Here is a 26,023-nt window from a genome sequence, read left to right as displayed (position 1 = left end):
CTACAATTCAGAGTGTTTTTTTTTTAATTTTCTTTTAGTATCAACCGTGATCGTCCCACTGCAGGGCAAAGGCCTCCTTACCTTTCTTCCATTCATCTCTGTGCAAAACTTTCAAATTGTGTTACATGTAACTACACAAAAAATTGGCAATAGGCAATAAAAGATTTTCTCTTTTACACTTTGAGTTTTTGCCCAATTAAACTGTCTGCGACTCAAGAATCGATTCATATTTTACATACATATCGACATTCGAGGTTCGATTCGATATTTTACATACATATCGACACATATTATTTATGTTAAAATACGAGGTGTTAGAAACTAAAGCGTAGCTTGCCCTCGTTAGTCGCCAATCTGCTGTCAATTTCGACGTACCATTATAGCACAAAGGCCTTTAATTTGAGGCCTGAAAATGGTTTTCTGTTTACTATACTTGTATTATAGTACTTTCTTTAGGCCTATTTTCGGAAATCAGTTATCAATTATCAAATATTTCGTTTTACACTGGTTCATTATTTTTTTATATAAATGTTGTATAATCCATATTTAGCATGCTACTTTAAAGCATGTGTACCTCAAGGCAGATATAATTTACACTTTATTTTCTAAAATATAGAAACAATACTTACAATCATAAGCCCATCCAATCTTGGCGAAGAAGTCAATGAACCCTGTGGAGATGTTCAGTTTGCCCAGCTCTGAAGTTCTGTAGTCCCATGGGAACACGTGGTGGTAGTTGTGCCAACCCTCACCCAGGGCTGCCAAGCTCACAATACTGTTCTCCACAGATTTCACGAATCTGTACAAAAAAATTAAGATATACATTTTTAAGTCCTATTATTTGCTTTCTAACAAACTAGTAAATATATTCTAAGTCAGATTACAGGTAGACATACTATATTGTTTTAGATATTTACTCTTCTAAATAATTGCAAAGGCGGTGTTTCAGCCTCCATCTGGGAAAACATGAAACCCATTGATTCTTTGGGTGTCATCTCCAATCGTGTCAGTGTCGGATCATGAGAGGGAAGAAGAGGGCTCTAACAACCCCTTTGGTGAAGTTCGTGGCTCTAGTTCACTATAATAGTTTTAGTGCAGTTGAATAAATTTTAATGACATTGATAACCAGAATCACAGTCAATAAGAAATCCATTATTATTATCGGATTGTAGGTAGCGGAGACATATTTATTATTTTTATGCCCAGCTATTTAATTGTGCAGGTGTACCCATATAAATAAGGGCCAAATTAAAAGTACCCTTAACCGACGAGCATGTATGAAAAGACTGACGACTGTTGATGAAACGAAAGAGGTATGTAAAATTCGTAGCCATTGGCGTTCCATTGGCTTTGTCTACCCCCATGGGAGACAGGCGTGAAGTTATCTGTGTATGTATGTATGTACCTATCCAATTATTTTAATGTTTAAGAAATCAACCATGCCTATTTAAATCTCAACGGAGTATCAAATACATGTCTAAGAACTTGTTAAAGTTAATTAATACTCAAATTATTCTAATACAGTAAGCCACTTAATTCAAGTACGCGCAAGAGATAGCTCAAGAGTCAATTACATTTAGCAGTGCTTGGCAAGGATAACTAGACAGATAGACAGACAGACAGACGTCTACAATCTTCAACATATACAATTACATATATACAATTTAAATCCGAACTTCAGTCAATAAAATTGCTGTTGAATATATGTCTGAGTGATTATCTAAGTTGAATAAAGAAAAAGAAATAAAATACTTTTCCACCTGACACAAATGTCAGGAATAAATTATTGAAAAAATGTCTAGGTTTGAACTGTAAAACTTTCTCAATATCTTTTTTTACCAAAGAAGACAAACATTTAACTACTTAAATCTTTACGAAGCTTGTCTTGAATAATAAAATTGTGTAGAGTACTTTGGTATTACTTAGAGATAAACATTTGTGCTTCAGATATTTATTATAGCAAAAAAAAAAAAAACAGTAAAACATATTTTTTACGTAAATATGACTGTAATGTTCGTAATTAATATCCATATTTTTAGGGACGTGTATAACATGTACGTTAAGATCGGATTACAATTTATGTAATCCGATCTTAAGTACTTAAATCAGAGGGCTTAGTATGAGTTTGTTTTACATTTAACGAGATCGAAACGAGAGCGCGTTCGGCGTTCTGATTGGTTAGTTCATTCGTACCGGCCAATCAGAGCGCCGAACGCGCTCTCGTATCGTTTTCATTCAACATAAAGTAGTTTGCTTTACTACTACTAAGCCCACAGATTTCAAAGAAAGAAGGTCTAAAGGAGACCTATATGTCTCTGTCTCTGTATTTAATAGTCTTAGTAGATAAATAGACTTTATTCTACTTCGCTAACAAAGCCCCGACTGTAGGGAACTTCGACTAGAGCGAAGGACAAGTACTCCCTTTTATACACAATTCGAGTCAGTTCTTAGTAATTAAGAAGTGCTATCTACTTCTAAGCTTTAACGCTTAGAGAATCTCTAGAGCGTAAAGAAGTGATAATATTCCTTATTAAACATTTTTATTTTCGTTTATTAATGTTCGCCAAACTTACAACCTTAACCCTTTTCAAAATATTGAATGAGGTCGATTCTTACACGTGTCAATTTGTTTTATTCGAAACGAATTCACGAAATATATTTGTAAGTACTGAAACATTTTTCGATTAATTCGACACACTCTTGAGCTCAGATTGGATACATATTTTTTAGTCTAATTGTAAAACTGTGTACTCATGTACTTATATTCGACTTACTGACTACACTCATGGGACTTCTTTATAATGTTATTCAAGAAATTAAAATATAAATATTTTTTATCGAGATTGATTTGTAAAAGTAAATCGGTTTCGGATTTATAAAAGCAAAGTTTTTTCGGTTGGAAATTAATAAAAATATATAATATTTGAATTTATTTTTTACTGTCAAAGAAATATCTTAAAGTCGATTTTATTTCTTTATATAATCTTTTAAGGAATAAATGTCGTTGATTTTTATGAGATACTTTTACGGATATTTACACAAAAAGGCCATCGAGGGTCTGATAACAAGAGGTCATCAATAGAGGCAAACAACTCAAGGGATGACCTGATTAAAACTGTGACGACCCTTTGTAGGTAAAGTATATTGAAAACCTTTTTAGTGGTGGGGTCAATATGTTGAAAAGGATCAAAATTAAAAAGGACTACAATGTACGAATTTGAATGGAGAAAAAAAATTGATGAATGTTAATGTTCAGTATCCTTAGTACGAGTTTGCTTTACGTTTAAAGTAATCGAAATTCTGTTAGGCCGGCTCGAATAAAGTAACCAATCAGAGCGCCGAACCATAGTATAATATTATAAATTTCTGTATACTATGGCCGAACACACTAAACAACGTGTAACAAAAAGGGGGTATACATATCAATTGCACGGTTTCTAGATAGCATAACAAACGATACGGGAAGGGTTTATTAAACTCATGACAGAAGAAATGTTTCGTAATATTAGCGAGTGATCCCTGTAGTGTTGTGACACGTTTGTATGATTTGAAATCAAGAACTATGCGATACCAAGTATTTGGAACAATTTTTTTAAATCGTATTTTAAGCTGAAACTTTGTGAAGAGATTCTATTCCACCTGTATTTATCAGGGCTTCTTGATGTGTATGGGTATTTTGTTACACGTTGTATAGAAGGAAGCTGGACTACGAGTATTTGCGATTCTGCACGGGATTTTAACTTGGCCATAATAATTATCAAGTAGAGATCTACCGTGTTTTGGATCTACCAGAACTTTATTATCGTCTTATGTTTCCTTAATCAATAAGTCCAAATCTCCTTATATACTAGACAATAAACTCCAGGTATTGTGCACAAACAAACAACTCTATACGAAGTACGTGAGAAATGATATTAATGCTCGGTTTCATTTGTAGTATTGTGCGGTGTATACGATGAAAAACAATGCCGACAATATCAGCAATTTACGATATTGCTCGTAAAATAGGTGTGCTGTACTTCCTATACCTAGGTAAGTATTATTTTATGGATAGTAAACCGTAATGAAGCGGCTGGAAATAACATCATTACTACACGGTATCCTTGAAATAATATTGAACTGAAGGTAATATAAAATATGTTTTTGTCATTTTATTATAACTTTCGTGAGACATACTATATTAATTATTATGTTATTGGCTTACTCACGTAACCGTTTGACGAGCCACTCGACTAATTTCAAGCCATGCTAGAGTCTCATATTCATGAGCAGCATTCCGTGACACACGACGTGGAAGTTGTCGCGCTGATACTGTAACTGAGTTCCTCGTCAAACAGTTACGTGAGTAAGTGATGTCTATTTTCGTTTGAAATTGAATTGAAACCTGTATTTTGAGACTTAGCAACAAGTTAGATTCCAAACCTTCGTTATAACCTACTATTCTACCTGCGTTATAATTTTCAAACTATACTTTGTTATGTAAGAAATACTGAATATAGAAAAAAAAGAAAATTAAGAAATGTAAAATAACCAGAACCAAAATATCTGGTTTCTAAAATTAAACCAATAGTGCTGTTGATTATCTCTTAGCTTAAAAAATAAAACCGTTTGAAAGCAGATTCCAAATAAATAAAAGTAACACTATTTAAAAACAAAATTCAGCGTCTCTTACCTGTCATAAGGCTTATTGCCCCAAAGATGAGCGAAGCTGTTGACACAGAAGGCGATGTTCAGCGTGATGGTGAACCTCATCACGAAACTGATGACGAAGCTGTTCACCAGGGTCTCATTCCAGCAGTACCAGGGCACCCAGATAGGTATCGCGATGTTCAACAACGCGAATAATGGAATGAAGAACCTAAAACAAATGATATAGCATTATGTATCTTATGTATTGATATTATTGTTATGGACGTAAAATAATGCCTTGGCGTTGTATTGGTGAAATGATACGGTGTTATTTTTGTGTCTGGCGATATTTGGAGAGTTATAAAGTTAAAACGTCACTTTTTTCCTTTGACCACGAAGGCGAAGTCCTAAGTAACAGCTTACTGGGTAATAAATAGGTTTAACACACATTTTACTTACGATAAAAATGATTATAATTATAATTTTCAGGAATTTGTCAGCATGGAATAGTGACTTAGGCAATTTCTTTTTTGAAATACGATATAACTTATGTTGCTCAGTAAAGATGCAGCTTTTCCTCTGTGTAATACTAGTACAGATAACTATTAATTACGATTTCAATAATATCTATGTCCATCATGTATAATGTACCTATAGATGTATAGCTGATGAGATGTACAGATAGATATATCGTAACCAACAGTAAATAAATAAATAAATACGTGGATAATGTACTTAGTTTTATGTTGGTTGTTTAATAAAGCTGAGTGGAGTGCAAATTGTAACTACAAGTATTTAACTGTTAATGAAATCGTATTGCTTTTTAAAATAGTGTTTTCAGAGTCAATAAATGCATTTCCATTTAAGTTCCCCGGCTTTATACAATGTATGCATAGGTTTTAAGTAATTTGTAAATTGAAACGCTTTAATTACGTATTCATACGTAACAGAATTTCAGGCCTTTCGTAATCCTGAAAGGATTTCAGAGGTGGTCATATTCATAATAACGTTTACTTTTCATCAGTTTTAAAATAGAAGAATTATGAATATGCTTTAAGTACAGTATAAAAATTGAGGTCTAAAAAAAGTTAATAACTCGAACATGATATCGCCCATCAAACCAATAGCTATGTAATAATTAATTAAAGCAAATGATTTGCAACGATTATATCCTTTAAAGTTTTAATCATGGTTTTATTTTACGAATTACATATTACTATCAAAGCATTTATTTCAAGTTTAATTAAACCTATGTGAGTAATGATTACTTTATTGTTTGAGTAATGATTACATTATGTGAGTAATGATTACTTTTAAACTTGGGCTACTTGAGACCAGTAAACAGGCAGCACCTAAGGTATTCATTTCAAAGCTTGCCTGTTTCTAAATATCTAGTGAAATGTTCAAAGGACATACCTTTGTATGTATTCAAAGACTTGGTGCATTTAGTCTCAAAAGGTAAGTATAAAGTTGCAGTTCTCTTTTGAATTCCTTTTGCTGAACTTAGGTTAATGAAAATAAGGACTCAAATATACAACATATAGTTTTAAAGCGAAGTTCCTGATAGTCTGAATAACTTATATTTAGGATAGTATAAACGTCACTTAAGACTAAATTTAATTTAAATCATTAGCTACTGACTTCTTTATAGATACGAGTAAGTACTAAGAACGATACATTCTGTATTAAGAAGTAACTTATGTTTATTTTATTTTAGAAATAATTTCTAAACAAGGCAACAGTTCGTTTAGACAAAAGTATTTTATTTTAAGTTGTAGTCATTTTTTAAGGGTGGATAACCGTTTAATAACTTGTTTAATTTTGTTCAAAGGAATTTTGCGACACATAAAACATTAAAAACTTTTTATTTATTGTTAAAATGTTTCTGTCGGACTCATTGTAGATGTCTGAAAAGATTTTTGTTTTAATGTGAATTATAACTTGTAATAATAGCACTTACATATTTTATATATCGTTGATCTTTTCTGAACTTTTTTTAAGTATCTGAGGTTGCCCCTATTAAATTAATTTTTGGGTAACTATTAAGTTTATTTTTCTTCTCACGCGTATGGTTCATACAAACTTTAGGCGTGTGATATTACATGCACAAGAACGGGTAAGATCAAAATAAGCAATGCATGCATTTGCATGTGGATGGAAACGTACCCAAATATACTAACGCATCTCATTTTACATCACTCTTCACACTAATACATATAATAATTATGAAAGTTTGTTTGTTTGTCTGTCAATCACGCTGAAACTATTGATGGATTTTGACGAAATTTGTTATACAGACAGGGTATGGGTGTTAGGATACTTTTTATGCCACAGGAAATCGGTTTCGGTAAAAGTATATATATATATTCTGAAATAACACATTGGGTAATGTGTTTTTCCAGAATATAACCTACCTCTGGTCTAAAGTTCATCCCAATGCCTTCAGCCGTTTTGACGTGATTGAGTAACAAATATTCTCACAAACTTACGCATTTATAATGGGTATATTAGTAAGATATTTAGGCGTTGTTTCCTATTTTTAGCTATCTTATTGGTTTATAGGTCATGTCCCTAGGCAGTATACTTACTTTATATACTTTGTTAGTAACCTTTTAATTCGCAATATTTAAATAGTTATACCGGCAATGGGAAAATCTGTTATGTGAAAAGAATCAATAAAGTAACTTTATTAATTTTTTTTTTTAGAGAATAAAGTCCATTTATTTCTTAAGTTTTGGCCAAGGCGAGAGTAAGTGTCAGACTCTTACTGACTAAAAACCACCCTGTTCCTACTCCTGCTTTTCAAGCCGGAGCCCTGGTAAACAGTCCTACCGGTCCCCATCTGTGGTGGTCTGATGGCTCTTTGAGTAGAATCCACCAAATCAGACCTTCCATCAACAGCACCTTTTCTTTTAGGTATAAATATTTTCTAAAACTATGTAGATTCAGATAAATGATAAATGATATTTATTTTGCAAATAGGTTATAGGTATAAATATTTTCTAAAACTATGTAAAATGTCAATACTCTTCCTGGCATACAAACAACACACTATGATATGCTATGTCTACCAAACTAAATAAATATTGAATATGAAATAAGAAATAACTGACCCAAAATCCTAGCATACTGACTAGACGAGGCCAGTGTAGAATATATGTAATATCGTTTATTTTTAGCAAATAATAATACTAATGTAATGAAACTGGTTAATATTCAGGAATAGTTTCGGAATGACTAACACTGGGTTAGTAAATCGACATCAATAGCACATCGTAGTCTACTGCCAGACTATGGGTCCTGTTACATAAAAAAGGTTTGCTTAAGCTCTACGCTAGGCAAGCAGCGATACTAAGAGTAAGAGACTAAGTAATGACAGATGTATTTAACTTTACCTAACAACACACACGATAAAGAGAAAAATACTGAATATTTAATAGTAATGATAAATATTTAATAGTAAATAATCACGTAAGTTGTTAACGAAGGAGCAGTTATGTAAAAGTCTTTGAATCAATCAACGTAACACCTTTTCTTTCGATTAATTCCTAGTAAAGTTTAACTAATGGTGAAGTTTCAAACCCATTCTACCGTAAAACTTGAGTGTTGATGAATAACCTACAACTGTCGATGCTCACCGCAAAGAGAGAGACTTGAACATTTCAAAACGTACTCTTCAAACCTTGATACCACGTACGGGATGTTCTAAATTCTAAGCCTTCTTTGAGAGCGCCAAACTATTCGAAATCGATTTGGGATTCATGTCGAGCGATAAATTACCACGGAACTTTTGTGCTTCCATCTTTCTAAAACTATTATGTAATACCAAGTTTTCCTTGAATCAGTTATCTAGTTTTAGCTAGTGTTTTGATTAGGGATACTGTTAGGGGATTGGTTATTATATTCCAGGTAGTATACGGAAATTGAAATGAAAGAAAGAAAGAAGAAAATAAAAAAAGTACCTAAGTACATTTCAGATGGACTTCTATTCTTCTAAGTGTGTTATGTAATTAAATTGTTAATTAAATTCGTTCACACATTTCGTGTGTCCATTTAAAACTTGTGACGCTTTTTCAATCAATACAGAAATACCAATATAATAGAAATTAGAATACAGAAATGAAATCAAAATTCATCTTCAGCTTGAAGAAAGACAGGTACTGATGACCAAAGGTTTACTAATTAAATTGTGGTAGTACAAGAATTACTTACTGTTTTTGTAACCTGACTACTGGATCGGCGAGTAGGTCTGCACATGTGGGTTTAAGTGCAATGCGGCGGTCTTCCACAGCCGGATGAGGGGTTAACACCAGCCAACCGACGTGGGCGAACCAGAATCCGCGCCTGATGTCATGAGGGTCTGCCACCGTCTCCGCATACTTGTGGTGCACTCTGTGGTCCAACGCCCATGTGTAGATATCACGCTGTAAAAAAATATTTGTTAGAAAAAGAACACAATATATTTCTGTCCTAGTCATTTCGGAAGTCAGGTCATTGACGTGTTGTTTGTGTATTTGTTGCAATTTTGGTAGACAATAGAAGTCAACTTTGAATTTGGAAAAAGAACACAATATAATGGGACCTATCGCAGTTTTGCCCACCAGGTGGCGGTAGTGTGCACCTCTCATTCGTCACTTAATTAAACGTTAAATATTTGTCAGCTGCTGTATAATATCAAAATAAGTTCGGTTTTCCTTCCTGACGCTATAACTCCAGAACGCACGAACTGATTTCTACAGTTTGGCATTTGTTGGAAAGGTGTCGGGCTCTGTGAGGTTTATAGCAAAAAAATCAGAAAAAATGTAAGAGAAAAGCGAAACGGTGTTCGCCGGGTTTGCTAGTTGGATATAAAAAGCTCTTTCTACATTTGCGCCATCGGGTGAGCAAAAATCCATTATGTTTCTGTCCTTGTTATTTTGGATGTGACATCATTGATGTATCAATTGTTTTTACGCTGGTAACGTACGGTAGCAGAAGAAAATAATTGCATTTAGTAGGAGAATGTGTTTTTCTTTGTCGTTTCGGGAGCAATGTCATTGATGTGTCAATTGTTTAGGAATTGGCAGCGCGTTGCAATTACATTAGCTCACTACTTCGGATGTTACAACTTCCACGTAAAATATATTGTTATGAGAGCGAAGGACTTCAATAAATATAAGTATTATTAGGTATTAGGACCGATTTTCTACCAGATGACTGATCGGAGGAATAATTTTGTATTTTTGAAAGTTTTTCTATACAAAAACTGTCATACGTCAATTATTTTTTCATAGGAATAAAAGTTATCTGTTGATATTGAAATCAGCCCTAAGTTAAATTAAGGATCTTTAGAACTAGCCATTTGGAGCAATAGTTAATATGGATCTAAAAGTTGTAGGATCCAAGATGTAGAAGCTAAGATGATTGATGTCTGATGTTTGATATGTAAACGTCTCATTGGATCGTCCTTGTCAGAAAATAAACTGACGACTAGAAATAACTTCTTCCATTTCAGTCTCAAAAGTAAGTAGAGTAACCTTTGACAGCAATGATCACTTGATCATTGTACTTACAAATTCAAAACTTATACTTTTTTAAATTTTGCGATTTTAAAATTATCTTTGCACTTGTCGTTCGAGACTCATCAATCAATCTTTGGTATGTATTTAGGTATTTGTGTTATCCCCGTGGGATTGATAAATACCGATGAACAAATATTTTTACATGTTTGTGTTATAAGAATCAAAAGTAACGTACCTATACAATATACGTAGAATAAACAACCCTTAGAATACAGTTATAGAAGATTGTCTACGATAAAATATCAATAATGATCTTCAAATCTGATGATTGGTGGATTTAGAAGGAAATATTTTAGCATTTTTTTCCATGATGGTCACTATTCCTTATATGTATTTATTTATTGAAGGCTTCATAGCCAAAGTATGTACATGACATGGGCTTAATGCCATTCCTCCCAGACAAACCTTTGGTGATGCAGAGACAAATGACGGTGGGTGCTAGAAGCCAGCATAACACACAAGACAGAACAACAGAACAGAAGACACAACAATAAACTTACAAAATAATATTACATCATGACTTTGCTAATCTTTCCCAAAGTAGCTCGCAAACTTTCCCCTTGAACGACAAATGACTGGGTATCATCCTAATACAGACTGTAAGAGCTATATTCGCACAGAATAAAAGAACGAACGAAACAGAACCTGTTGCTATTATAATTCCTATAAATAGACTAAAACTATAACTTACTTCTCCAGTTTTCAAAATCTAAATTCAAACATAGTAACACAATCAATGTATTTGGAAAACCAACTTAAACAGTAGTAAATTAGGTTGAAAATACTGAATTATCCATTCAGTAATTACATACCGGTTTCGGTTAAAGGGGTAACTTCTTCGAATCAAAAGGTTAGAATTAAGTATTGAGTTGATGGTTAAGTAATTGCTGCTTAGAAATTTATACTTTGTTTTCGTACAACATACTAAGTAGGTACTCACGTACTCGTATGTGTAAACATTATACAAACATTGACGATTAAATTAAGCCTTTTATTTAAATAGGCAGAGGTTTACATTACAAAGGAAACACCCACATACATTATTAGTTGTCTTGTGTACTAGTGGAACTATGAGCTCTGTTTTACTTATAGACTGATACATACAGAAGGAATTATAAAAAAATAAATAGAAAGCATAGATCATGCATCCAACTGGCTGAACGATAAACAGAGTTATTATCCTATTTAACAAATAGAAAAGACAATTTTTGGTTACTAAGAAAACACATCCTTTCATGAGTTCTAAAAACATTAAAGATATCCTCTTTACATACACGTGGACAAATTCTGGAGATTTGTTTCAGTTTAATAGCAGAATGTAGACATTGTTTAAATAATAATAAATGAGGCTTTTTAGCAAGTTACTTTAGTAGAATATGTTGTTAGTTTCTGAAGTATTACAAGCGTGTTTTCTTTATATGAGTGTGCTTACAATAATATTAACGGGATTTTCTACGTAAGTTTGTAAGTACGAAATCCAAAGGTTTTATTAAATAATGTGTAATAAATTAAACAAAAATGAGACTTTAGTTACAAATATCTTTGTTGAGTAAACTCTTCTACGTTCTCTTCATAAGTTATTTAATATTATGCGAAAGTATGTTAAGCAAATTATTTCTTTATTTTCTTGTACTTTTTAATGGTATGATTTTAGTATCTTGTGATAAGAAGTCAAGAAAAGTGAAAAATATATTTATGGCTACATGTTTTCCTTGGCAACACGGGTGTGGCTGGGGCGGAAACCTAGTTAGCTTTATCATAAAGATAAATTTGAATGGAATATCGAAATGGGTTCGATATATACATATGATAGCAATAAGCTCACATTTGTAAAGGATCTTAGTACGTAACTACGTATTTTCTTTTGATTAAAATTTTGGAGAATTTTATTTTTTTCACTTTATTTTGAAAGTCAGTCTCTAGCCAAATGCCATTTAGCGCTTGTCTATAAAGAGAGTAGAAAATTAAATTTTATGGGATTGTCGTAAATTTTGACAAGCGCTACACTTTAGTGCTTGTCAAAATTTATGTCAATCCATCGCATTTGGCTACAGGCTCTGTTTCGTTAAGTCACAAGCGACTGACTATTAAAGTTAGGGGTTTCGAATCCAATTTCTTAGTTGAGAAGAACTTAGTGGTATGGAGTCGGAAATTGTGCCCAATGTACGATAACAAGCTCGCCACTACAACAAACTACAGTCAAATACTGCCGTCTTTGAAGCCTTATTTTGTCTAAAAACTACTGAAGCAGATCAGAAATAGTATCTATATCATTGCCATTACAATAAAAACGAACTAATCGAGTGGTCGCAAATAGATGCCCAATAGGTACCTACTACAATTTAAATTAACATATCGGCTAGTCATTGTTATTGTCCAAAAGTCATCAAGGCCAAATTCAGGGGTCAATGAACCAATTATGTCATAGTCATAAACAATTGAGGTGTTTAACTATGTAATAATATTATTTTTTGTGATTATTATTTCTAACTGCCTCCTTAATCTAGGTAGTGGTTTTATAATGAGCGATCATAAATTATGCGACTGCCTTGCAACGGCTCTTGGGTACAATTAATTCCTCGATTGGGTTAAATTTCCTGATTTTTTCAAGTCAGAAGTTAATGGCACGAGACGTTGAATCATTATAATTAGGTATTGACTTTCTGCGTGCAAAATGAGACTTAAGAAAACCAAAATCATTTGTTACTTGACAGAAAAGTGGGTTTTTTTGAGGGAGGAAAATCATGCAATGACTTTTCTCGCCTTGGGCGAGGCGAGAGGGAGTGTCAGACTCTTACTGACTAAAAATCACCTCGTTCCTACTCCTGCTTTTCGAACCGAAGCCCCGGTAAACCTGCTAGGTAGTCCGCAGCTCCGGATCAGAAAAGTGGGTTTACGTTATCATTCACGACTTCATATAACAGTAATTTGATGTAACATCTTTATAGGATGCTGAAAATCTAGACTGACGTCACATATGCGCAATACTCGTCTTCGTAATGTGTATGTGTACTCATAATTTGTTTTATGATCTTCCGTCGCCAAGGCTGACCGGCGAGAGGTCACGTGCAATTGACTTCATTTGACGAGTATCGCTAACAACCAAGACCACTGTTATAACTAATAACTAATGTATTCACTATAAACTGCTGGCAGTTTAAAGCAAAGTTATTAAAGAACTGATTGTGTCTTGATTTTTCAAGAATAAATCGTCTGAAGTAGCAAACTCGCGTTTATGCATTTCTGAATTCCATGATGGAAGCTAAAGAAATATGAATGGATCGTAGTCTCTTGAAGTTGCGCTTTGTAGCTCGTGCTAAGAGACGGTGGCATGTATGAATGCTTACGTAACTTATGAAGGAAAAATTCTTGTGTATTTTCTCTTTCGGTATGAAAATAAAATGTATTTTTAAATAGGTACATTAAAGTCATGGTTTGTTTGAACTGTCTTAAGTTTAATATTAGTTCAAAGAAGATTTCTTGAAACTCAATTGTAAGGGGCACGTTCAAAGCGATATGTACCTAATTTGTTTTAGGTATGACACAAGGTGCCCCTCTTACTAAAAGTAATGTAGACACAGTTTTATTGCCAAGCAATTTCGTACAAATCTCTATAGAACATAAACTCCGTACATTGCCCTCAAGTACTAATTCACATAACTTGCTCAACAATGTTTCCAGTTGTTTCAATGGGAACAGGTAATTATGAACATCGATGTAAATTAATTACAATATAGAACATATTCATACCTTCACCTACACTTATAAATAAAATTGGAGTGTCTGGTTGTAATATCGAAATAACCCTTTATTACTACTCTTATAAATGCATATAGATATACATAGGATTCACACGAAAACAATACTCGTTTTTAAAATGTTTGTTTGTCTGTCTGTTTGTTTTGGCTAATCTCTAAAATGGGTGGACCGATTTCGACGAGGCTTTTATTAGCAGGTAGCTGTTGTACTAAGGAGTAGACTATTTTATTTTAGAAAAATAATGAAAGTTAGGTATTAGTCATTATTGTACGCGGACGAAGTCGCGGGCAACAGCTAGTAGGTACAATCTATTCTAAGTTTCTCAATGGATATTGACTCAGGGATTCTGGAATGGACTCTATTGAATATCAAGTACTTATCTGCAGATGGCAAGCTCTATTCTGTCAAAGTTTAGTTTAATTGATTTTCAATCGTAATACGATGTAATACAGTTGCTTGTCTATTTACAGTTTTGAGATAGCTCGATGTTCTATTATTTGTAACAACATAAGTCATAACGAGAAAATAATAAGTAATGACTGGTGCGGTGGCTGGGCAACCGGCTGCCGTACAACGTGTAGTGGGTTCGATTCCAGCACAGAACAACTCTTTATGTGATGCACAAATTGTTGTTTCGGGTCTGGGTGTCATGTGTATGTGAACTTGAATGCTTGTAAACGCACCTAGGACACAGGAGAAAATCCTAGTGTCGGGCAACGTTTCATTTAACAAAAATAAAAGGAAATATGGAAGTATTTCCATACTGTAACCTAAATATGTGGGAAGGATTTACAGGCTTAGGATTTATTTATGTTCAGCATGTGTCTAGGAAAGAGTGTGAAATATGTCGGATTTGTCGAAATACCACGCTTACTCGGTTTTATCTGAAATGTGTAGTCTAATCAACAAAATATCGTAGTAGGTAATATTAAAGTTATTTTGATATTACTATTAAAATCTGTTTACAGTCTTTACCAAAACAATTTGGTTAAAGTTGGGCGAAATACAGAGAAATGTTGTGTATTAAACATATATTTTACAACATGATACAATATTTAATGAAATGTTGCCTTTACTCTACTAAACGTAAATCTTTCAAAGATATCACTTGCAAATAATTTTATCGATGTCTAAAAATATCATCGAAATGCCACTAGCACAGAAAATGTTCTACTGCTAAAAATAATCTCATTTCTATGAATTGTACAAAATCTACACGTATCTTTCATTTATTACTTCTTCGAGTATTTTCTATCTCTTACAGCATGTAAAAATTTAGCAAATGTGATTTATTTTCTTGGGTTATTGATACTGGGAATAGATTAGAAAAATATTTTTCCACGGAATTGTAACTTTGGATAGTTTTCCTGCGGTCACAACTCCTCTCCCGTGAGTGATAAGCATGATAATAGGCAGACCCGACCTGTTAGTGAAATTTATGCAAAATTTGAAGTAAATTCATGCGGTACTTTTTGAGTATACATATTTGGCTTGGATGTCTACTATATATCACGCGTAGTCACACGCGTCAATTTAAGTGTAGTTTTGATTTCCCTACGATTTTATTATATACTAGTCAAAACAAAATAAGGGCCACCATGTTTTTTTAGTATTCTTATTAAGTTATTAAGTTTGGGGGTGGGAAAATTATTGAATTTAATTAATTGATTAATTTTTAATGTAATTAACTTAAAATTAATGTTTGGAATAAAAAACAAACGTCAATGTTAATTTTTTAATAAAATAATGATTTTTTCTTAAAATTATGCATGACAAAAAAGGGTTTTCTTAAAAATGTAAGTTTTTTTTTCTAGTTTTTTCAATACTTTTATCAATATCGTGTATGGCCTCCCGGCAAATCTTCTGAACACATTCTTGAAGTCTGGATGGCATACTCTCAACCAGGTGTCGCACCGTTTCTTCTGGAATTTGTTCCCAGCTGGTTTTGAGCACATTAATGAGTTGTGCTTCGTTGTGCACAGGCTGATTTGTGTTCCGAACGCTTCTTTTCAACAAGTCCCACATGTGCTCAATTGGGTTAAAGTCCGGACTGTTGGCGGGCCACGGTAACACCTGTATACCAGCAACATCGTCTAGAGCTTCCCTGGTGGCTCTAGCTGTATGAGCGTGGGCATTATCGTGCATTAATTTGAATTCCGCACCAATTCTTTGTGCGAATGGCACCACATAGGGTCTTATGACCTGCTCAATGTATCGCTGATCCGTTACTGTGCCTTCATTGAGAATTACAAGCTCTGTTCTACCAGAAAGTGAAATTCCCCCACACCATTACATTAGGACCCCCAAATCTGTCACTTTCATGGATGCAAGCATCTGAAAATCGCTCACCTTCTCGTCTCCAAACCCTAATACGACGATCATCACTGAAAAAAATCACTTTGGACTCGTCTGTGAATAATACCGGGCTCCAATCACTCATGTCCCATTGCTGGTACTGCCTTGCGAATGATAATCGGTTTGCACGATGCGCACTTGTCAATGGAATGCGTACTACGCGCCTCCTAGAGAATTGTTGATCTTCATGTAACCGATTTCTGATGGTTTGGTCACAAACGCGGGTACCCGTCGCCTGCCGCAAGCGGTTTTGTAAGGAGCGAGCGGTAACGAATCACTCTCTGCGGGCAGTCAGGCGTATATAACGATCTTCCTGTGATGTGGTTGCTCGAATCCTGCCTGATCCTCGTCTCCTGGTGACACTCCCAGTCTCTTGAAATCGATTCCAAGCATTCTGGATCGTACGTCGTGAAAAACCTAGCTGCAGAGCTACAGCACGCTGAGAATGGCCCTCCTGAATCAATGTGATGGCTCTAGTTGTGGTCTGCAGGTCCATATGTCTTCGAATCCTCGGCATTGTTCTCTCAAAATGTTAATTCACGCTTAAACTTAGCAAAGTTTGTCTAATCACGAAGCAATCCAAAGTTGAACTGACTCAAAAGTTAAAAAATAAAATCTTAAAATAGGGTAAATTCAAGTGGTTAAACAAAACTAACACATTCTACCCACTTAAAAAAAAAGATGCAAGTGGTATTGTCGCATTAGTGTTTGTTAACACTTTAGTGAACACCACAAAAAAGAATTAGCCACTTAGGATCGCTTTAAAATTATAAAATTGAGTGAGACTTCAAAATAATCAAGTGGCCCTTATTTTGTTTTGACTAGTATATAAGTATTTATAGATAATATAAAACAATGTTATTCTTTTAGTCTCCAAATGCCCAAATTCTGCATACACCACCCATAATAGCAGTTCTATTTTTAAATTTCATTTAATCAGTTCCATGTTTCTTACAACAAGTAAAGCTATAGAGCAGCAAAACAAAGCTCCTCTATATAAATCCTCTTAACTAAGTCCGATGACAACTTTCTGATTTGAACATTATATTCTATTGTATAAGCTTTAAGGTCCAGTTTCGCATATTTTATAATTAATATAATAATAGTGAATACAATGCACAGACAGGATATAATATTCATTAACTAGTGACTAGATTCGTTAGACTCTTAAGCCGCAGCCGCAGAATTTAATAGAGAAGTAGTTTGCTTAACTTGTCTGGTTTGTGCTACAAGTATGTTTAGGTAGCTTATACAGGTTGTAACATGTAAGATTGAGCTCATTGTCATTTTTATTAAAACTGATGATGAATTAAAAAAAGGTTGTAATATAGTAATTTTATTTTGTTGTAATAAGTAGATTTTAAGACATATTGTCCGAAACAAAAAAATCGCAGAGCCAAAATGTTTAGTCTTACCTCCTATTTTATTTAAATTTAAAGAAATTGTGTATAATTAACCGTAATGCCTTACATCGACCTCATTACTGGCTACCTAAGTTTTTAGATATCGTTAATACCATTAAAGCAACAACTTCTTCAGTCAACATAGCATTTTGTGAATCATCAACAAATCAATTGTGAATTATTATTTGCTTAAATAAACCAAGAATTTAAATAAAATGATGAGGATGAGAATAGCCGGAAATAGGAAAAACGAGAATGAGGTCATTGTTAATTTGATAAAGTGTAATAAATACAAGAAATATTAATTTGTATGTTAATCTTAAATATTTTCTTAATTGACTCTAACTGGCATGAGTGTGTTACTATGTATAATACTTAACTCTAACGAACAAAACCAGACCTAGTTTGATCTTAATTAAGACATTTAAACTTAGTTCTTTGTTTAGAATAATAAATTGAAGACTCTTGGAAGCAAGAACAGCCTGTAGATGATTGTCTGGCAGACATTTATTTGTGTTTCCGTTGAGCGCTGGGATCTGGCTACGAATTAATCAGACGACACAACTATGACAAAAGATTCGGTTCCAAGATTCAAGTTTAATTAAGAACATACTGTTTAACTTTTGCCTGTACCATTCGTTTAGTGGTTAAGAGTGATGGTCAAGAGACCGAAATTAAGTACGCCATGTAAGTGTTATTGGTGCTAGTAATTTTTTTTTTGTTTTTTAAATGCGTTGCCCCACATTAGGATTTTTTCCTGTGTCGTGGGTGCGTTTACAAACATACAAGTTCACATGACACCCAGACCCGGAACAACAATTTGTGGATCACACAAAGAGTTGATCCTTGCGGGAATCGAACCCGCTACCCGTGGCAAGGCAGCCAGTTGCCGCTACACATCCTAGCAACAAAAAATAATTGTTGCCTATGTTAATGTTTATTATCTATGTTCTGTTGTCTTTGATTCGTATTTTGTCATCCGTTGTGTAATTTTATTGCTTTCATTAATATACTTAGTTCTTTATAACTTTAGGTATATGGCCTATATTTTATTACATCAGACACTACGAAATCCAAGTTACATCAATTTAATAAAACTCATTACTTTAACAGTTATTATTATTTGGTGATATCAAAATTTAATTTATAGTCTAGTCTAGTTGGATTTTCTATAATCCATTGTGTTTAGTTTCCTACGCACCAATATTTATACTATCATAAATTATATCTATAATCCATTGTTTTTAATTTGCTATGGACCAATATACTATTATAAATTACTATTATTATTCATTGATCCTTGGTTTTAGCATCTAATAAAGTATTAAATCACGGTAAATAGACGTTTTAACCGACTCTCAATAAACTATGTCGAAATCATAAAACTATGTATTTTTAGCTTCATATCTAAATTAAATCATATTCATTTACGATAAAATATCTTTGCATAGCGCCCGCATTACATTTATTTTAGTTATGCAAATTATATTTATTTTAGTATTAGTTTCGAAAACCGCACACATGAGACTGAAAAAACACTTTTAGAGTTGATTATACATACAACAATTATCAAAAAACATTTTCAACGAAAACATGGTTTAATAATACGCCATTACTGGCATCAAAACGGATGGTTATAGGCCCTATAAGTCCTATAAATATAGGGCATAATACGTAGGAAAGTGAGTAAATCACTCATTCGCCTGACCTAAAACATTTTAGCGAACACGGTGGCAGTGACCTTCACCTTTATGATTAAAAAAAAAACACTAACAGTTGAAGGTGGCCGAGGGGAATTAAATTTACGAGTAGTCCGATAGCAGACGGGTGAGGGAAGGGGCATTCTCCGTCTAGGCTAGCGTGTTAAACATAAATGACGCATAAAAATGAATTAAAAAGATTACTCCAACACTTCCACGAACACTTTTTCGGATTAACCGTTTATTTTTATTGTATTTCGTTTCAGTTCTAGCACGTACTTAATTCTCTGAAACACTATATAACTACCAACATATGAACATAAATAAATATGACACCTACGTTTCACCAGAATTGTTATGAGTCTCATGTATGAATGAGTGTGAGTTGATTGCTAAACGTAAGGGAAAAATCCAGACTCAATTTTATAGAAATCAAAAATCTCATTATTCTTTGACAATCGTGTGAAATTTTGTATTTTGAAATAACCATCGCGAGACAGATTAAATAAACTAAACTTCACGGTTTACTACGAAAAGCTGTACTAGTTTCGAGTCATAGAGGGATTCTTCCTCATGAGCAGGCAGTCTTACTTTTGTTTAGTTAGTTAGACACTACTGCTGACAATGACTTACAGGAATTGCAGTTGATGGTTAAGTGAGTTTTTTAAAATAAAAGCTGATTCATATTCCTCAATTTTGTATGTAAAGAACAGTCATACATATTTGCGATTAGTTACATAAAATATAATTTGTAAAAAATATAATTCGTGTCCATGATCTAAAGTGTTAAATAACAATAAATCTCCTAACCGATTCCAATCACGGTGGCCAGTCTGTCTAACTAGACTAGCCACGACTTATTTAATATTAAAGAGCAAATAAATACAGGTCAAAATTGAAGTCAAGTTTTCTGCTGATCTCTAAACAAGAGTTGGAAAGTAAAGTAGATAATTATGTCTTAAACAAGTTATAACTTTAGGAAAATATCTTGAAAGAGGAAAAAGAAAAAGAAACACGGAGCAAAGCTGAACTAGTTAGAAATTATAACATTTTACTTAATATTTTTATTGTTCTTGTATTGTATTCATATTTTCTAACTTAATATGCGGATATTTTTCTTTGTTGACGTTTCAAAAGTACCTAAGAATATATGGTTTAATTGGAATAAATTATTTAACTTTGACTTTGAATAAAAAATATCATCGAATAAACAAATGAATAGGACTTCCTAGATTAAATCTTTAGCGACAAGCGTGATATTGTTATAAGTAAGTATATTTTCTACGTGTATAAGAAAGATTAAAGTACTATCTATTAAGTAAATATGTTTTTTTCACTTTATTTATTTTTTTTGTTGTATACATTCATTGTAAAATGGATTAATTTCCTTACTCTTATTACTGTTTTGTAGTTCATATGTATACCTAGAATTATTTTAATTTTATCTTTAATACTGGATCGGCAAATGGAATTCTCATGTTAGTTAGCTACCTCTTTGACCACGAATAATTACCTATATGATTATGCTAAAACAAGATACTAAATATCACATTATTAACATTTTTCTTGCATAAACTGTCTTATTTAGACATTTATTATGGCATCATAAATATCAACAACATTGTATATTATATAATACCAGTTCAGTAGGGTTACTCCGGTTCTCGAATGCTAATTTTCGTTTAATCTTCGGCCGTAGGTTTTATTGATTTACTAATAAAATTACTCAAAATAACGTTTTATTTTTAATTTCATATCAAATGCTATTTATTTATCTTCATTTCATTCGTTCATTTTTGTTCACGAAAGTTCGCAATAAATATAATTGTAGTACGAAATCTGCGAACTTTCGGACGAAACTCCGTTTTTCGTTGAATTAGAGTAGGCCCCAGTTCTGTTCTGGCCCTATATGGCATAAAATAAAATTCACGTTCTGTTTTTTCTTAAAAATATATGTCAATGTCAAAGAATAATAGGTCAGCATTGGAAAAAATTGGGAACAAAATCCATTTATCTGATTTGAATGAAAGTTTACTTTGTACTTATGCTTAAATAATCTCAGCTCAGGTACGTAGATTTCCAAGAATTATATAAGTTTCCCTCTATTCACACACAAGTTTAACATTGATTATAGTGGGGATAACCGTTATTTTATTCAACGAATGTGTTCCATAATTTATTTTACTTTAATAATCAATCAATCAATTGCTGTTCGTTAGTCTAGCTAAAACTCGAGAACGGCTGGACCGATTTGGCAAATTTTGATCTTGAATTATTTGTAAAAGTCCAGGGAAGATTTAATGTCAACATAACTTTATTGTGTATATTTTCTATACAGCAAATACATATATATATATATATTTTTATTGGGACAAGCCCGCCACAACCTCCCATACATAGATCAGAAGATATTATTAGAGGAGAAGAAAAGAAAACGATAGTTTCCACTTCCCTCGGTGAATTTAATGCAGGAGACAGAATGGCTTAAGCCTAGTAAGCCTAGGCACAAAGAGACTCCACAACAAATGTCTATGAAAAACGATTAAGACTATTAAAACTTTGCCCGACCTAGAAATCGAGAACCAAGAACTTAATTTTCCAGCGACAGTCGAAAAAATACTTCCCTAGTCCCGTATTTTAATATATATTCGAAAGAAAAAAATTAATAATAATAATTGTAATCATTCCGTATTTTAAGTTGATACTAGTATGGTCACGTTTTTGCAAAATAAAATGCTATTGTACTGTCATCTGTGAGTTATTAATTACGTTTATAAAAATGCTACGACGTTTGTGTGTACTATTTAAGTAATAAATAAAGTACACACAGCTGTGTTTGTAGGAAGATAATAATATACATTTAATTGCAATATGTACATTCTATAAACCTTATTTTCGATGTTTCTTTTTCATATAAATCTGATTAGAAACTAGAACTTTTATAGTAAATATATAGCCCTGGAATCCATTATACATTTTTAAGAGAACCTAACAGTGTGATCGGTTTAATGTATTTATTATGTAAAATTAAAGTTTAGTGTGTTAATAATTTGTTTATTACCCACTTTCTTCTATCAGTCTCTTTTGTTTACTGGACTACAGAAGTTACTTATTATATTACTTCTTAACAATGCCTTTGTGATCCTATTCAAAACTTCTAATTGAGTTTAATTAGTTTTGTGTATTTACAGAAATGAATAATTAACAATTTTGAATGAGAGACTTGTTAGTTTATAAAGAAACTACACTACGTAGCTTGATAGAGTTTCTTTATTTTATGTTCTGATGATACAAAGTAATTGACAAAACTGCAGTTATTTTATGTAGAAACTACCTTATGTGGCACGAAAAAGATTCCCTATTTTTTTCGGATGATACCAAGTACCTATGTAACGGCATAATTGTGTTCTTAAGAAGTGTGTAAATAAAGAAATATACACAGTGTTGAAAATACGAGTAGCCTCTCACTCCCAATAAATAATTGATAAATAACATTATAAATAAATACTAGTTAAAGTAAATAAGAATTGAAGTTCTCACCTGTCCGGTAACAGTAAACAGCAACGCCAGTATTATCCGCAGTGGTAATCGAGCCCTGTACGCTCGGTGTGACCACAGCCTATGTACGCCCGCGGTGATTCCAAACCCAGACGTGTATATAGTGCCTAATGCTGAAACAACATTACATGTACTATTAAAGTAAATATTACGTTTAAGATTGGACTTTATGTCATTGTGAATAAAATTGAAAATTGTTGAGAACAGTTTCTTGACCTAAGTTTTTAAACTGACATGGTCACTAACACTATTATTAGAACTTATGACGGGATATTTACAGTTAATCCGTGATCATGGCGCTTGCAACAGTGCCGAAATATCGGAAACTCACCAAATTCAATAAACATGGTAAATATCCCGTCATAAGTTCTAATAATAGTTTCTTGACCGATTGACATTGGGCAGATAATGGAAATTAGGGCAGATTATGGAAAATTAGGTCAGATTCTTTTCAAAATTTTGAACTTGTGGTAATCAAAAAATATCAGGATTTTGTTCAAATTTAAATTACATTACCATTAGTATGAGTTTGCTTTACGTTTAAAGTAATCGAAACGAGTGCGTGTTTCTCTTAAATGGCGGGCTCGAATAAACCAACCAATCAGAGCTCCAAATGAGCTCTCGTTTCGATCACTTTAAAGGTAAAGGTAAACTCGTACTAAAGGTACTAAATTCAGTTTACTTTGTTAACGAGGCCTAATTACTTTTGCTAAGACCAGATCAATAGGATCCATTTGATGGTATTTATTTTATATTATAAATTAATCTTCTCGTCGACTTATTTCATCAGCATAAATCGAAGATATTCCTGGAAAAGAGCCAATTTCACCAATCGCTATAAAACTTAGTTCCAAGTAACTGTGTTTAGCGTAATAAAGCTCATAATAGATAAATTGGATACGAAAAAGGTAATACCAAGATAAATAAAAAAATATACATACAATGAAATATGCAGTAAAGTTATAGATTTAATAAGTACACTATAAAATGAAAAAAATATTATGAACTGTAGGTATTATTTCATTTGTTATGGTTAAACTTAAGTTAAAAGCCCGATTACATGGGCATTTAGAATAAAGTATAAACTAGTTTCCGTTTATAGCGGTAAAGTTAGGTTCATTGGTGAAAATGACCCTAAAAGTAGACCTATTTCCTTGAAACCTCTTTAATTTCGTTTTACTTTGTTAAAAACCTTTCAGACAAATTATAAGATCCAAAGCTTTCACCAACTTAGAAGAACGTTTTATGACAAGAAATTCCTTAATTCCAGTATTTTAAGTAAAGAATACGTTAAACTTTTCAGATTATTTATTGTTGCGTATATTTTTTTGTAGTTCAAAGATTTTCTGATTAATAGAACGACTTGAAAATTATGTACACATGACTTATTTTAGATTATAATTTAACTCAGTAACAAAGTTGCTAACTAACTAACAAACTTTAGCATGCCACTGCTGCAATTTCGTCCGGGATGGTTATTCTCCTAAGAAACCGTGAATTTTCGAGCTTTTCTAATATAATACGTGACAAATTTTAATTCAGATCCATTCCGGTAGTTTTTCTCATCTTCACAAACCACATGTTTTCTAAAAAAAACTTTGCCCCACACTTGGATTTTCTTCTGTGACGTGGGTGCGTTTACAAACATACAATTGACACCCAGACCCGAAGCAACAATTTGTGTTTCACACAAAGAGTTGCTCCGTGCGGGCATCGTATCCGCTACACGCGGCAGCTAGTTGCCCAGCCACCGCACCAAAAGTAAACAACCATTACAATTAAATACAGGCATTATATTCATGATGTACTTACCAAACAATAAAGTTAATAACTTCACTTGGTTACTAATCGTCAGGTACAATCCGTAAATTGATACTAAATGCAAAAGTACTTGCACGGTTAGGTCCGGCCATCTAAGTTTTGCCTTAAAATCTATAGCTTCATATTTAGTAATGTCAAAGTCTGCCTCACTGTTCACTTTATCATTAGCACTGTTTCTCAACACTGTATTATTATTTTCGTACTGTGGAGCTTCGTTTAATTTGTCAGCATCGTATGTGAGAGGACTGATTTTCAGTCCTGATTGAATTTCGCCACACATTTGGACGTGTTTTTGCGCTGGAGCCATTCTGTAACAAAAAATAAGGCTTTTAGTCTAACATTATACACGTTAATTTCCTTAGGTATACGTTCGTGAGAGTGTCTACCACGTACGTCTGAATCACATTTAGCAATAAAAAATGTAGCGCTAAATTACCCAGAAAAGCTTAGGGGTGATAATACCGTCTTGCCTCTCAAACGGCGGATGGTCGTTTATTTGAATCGCAAAGTATTTGTACATTATACATCCTTATCAAGCATTTAAGAGTTTTTGGATAAAAAGGCCTGTGTATCTTCGTTATCGTTCGGTATTGGTAAACACAGGTGTTCGCCGAGACTTTTGTTGACGTTGACGTAATGTGTGCGCTCATACTTTAAACGTATCCAGTTGAATCATAAATATTGGTCACTTTTTATGACTCAACAGGAATGTAATCAAAGATTGTCTGGCAGGTGTTCGGTTGTAATAATATCTGTAACAGTCATCACTTCTGATAAGTTATAGTTGATTATTTATTTATAAAATTTAAGTAGGTGTCCTTATCATTTAATAATGTCTTCATGTCCATGATTACTTTCGCCTGTTTATCGTACGGTTTCTGTACCAAAATTAATTAGAGCCTCGATACTGCTCAAGGCTCAAGGCTGCTAGTTCTAATACTGAAGTCTTAAGTCAAGATTGTATATAATAGAGAGAATGATTACATGGACCTAATCAAATATACCTAGTATGAACCGCAAATGGATTTAATTTAAAGAAAAGTTTCTGCTATGAACGAGACGTAGGTTTAACGACATATCCAACCGATTACTGAACTAACTTTTGGGCTAAAACTATTTTAATTACTATCTGACTAAGAGCACATTTTTGCTTGACAAGTTTTCAGTTTGTCTGAGCCACATTATACGAATGTTGGCCACAATTAAACACAGGTATTCATATATTGACAAGTATTTA

General features: G+C 33.1%; 1 protein-coding gene across 5 annotated transcripts in view; it reads right to left on the bottom strand.

The window, feature by feature from the left end:
• The window catches only part of LOC118264925 ((11Z)-hexadec-11-enoyl-CoA conjugase), a 49,784-nt gene that overhangs the window by 1,795 nt on the left and 21,966 nt on the right, over positions 1-26,023 (bottom strand). Inside the window, exons 1-6 of one of the 5 annotated variants that reach the window (XM_035577590.2) lie at positions 25,223-25,380; positions 24,778-25,094; positions 22,948-23,078; positions 8,842-9,053; positions 4,673-4,858; positions 630-799 (exon numbers count right to left, since the gene is read on the bottom strand). In XM_035577590.2, coding sequence (XP_035433483.2) covers positions 630-799; positions 4,673-4,858; positions 8,842-9,053; positions 22,948-23,078; positions 24,778-25,093 — 1,015 coding nt within the window. In that variant the 5' untranslated portion in view covers position 25,094; positions 25,223-25,380. Of the gene's footprint in view, positions 1-629; positions 800-4,672; positions 4,859-8,841; positions 9,054-22,947; positions 23,079-24,777; positions 25,095-25,179; positions 25,381-26,023 lie in introns of those variants that run through there. The other 4 variants (XM_035577593.2, XM_035577592.2, XM_050706050.1 and 1 more) reach the window with 4 other exon arrangements.

Source organism: Spodoptera frugiperda, chromosome 28 (assembly GCF_023101765.2).
Source record: "Spodoptera frugiperda isolate SF20-4 chromosome 28, AGI-APGP_CSIRO_Sfru_2.0, whole genome shotgun sequence".
NCBI classification, from domain to species: domain Eukaryota; kingdom Metazoa; phylum Arthropoda; class Insecta; order Lepidoptera; family Noctuidae; genus Spodoptera; species Spodoptera frugiperda.
The sequence above is the reverse complement of the archived record's forward strand: the minus strand, read 5'-3'. Positions and strand labels throughout refer to the sequence as shown.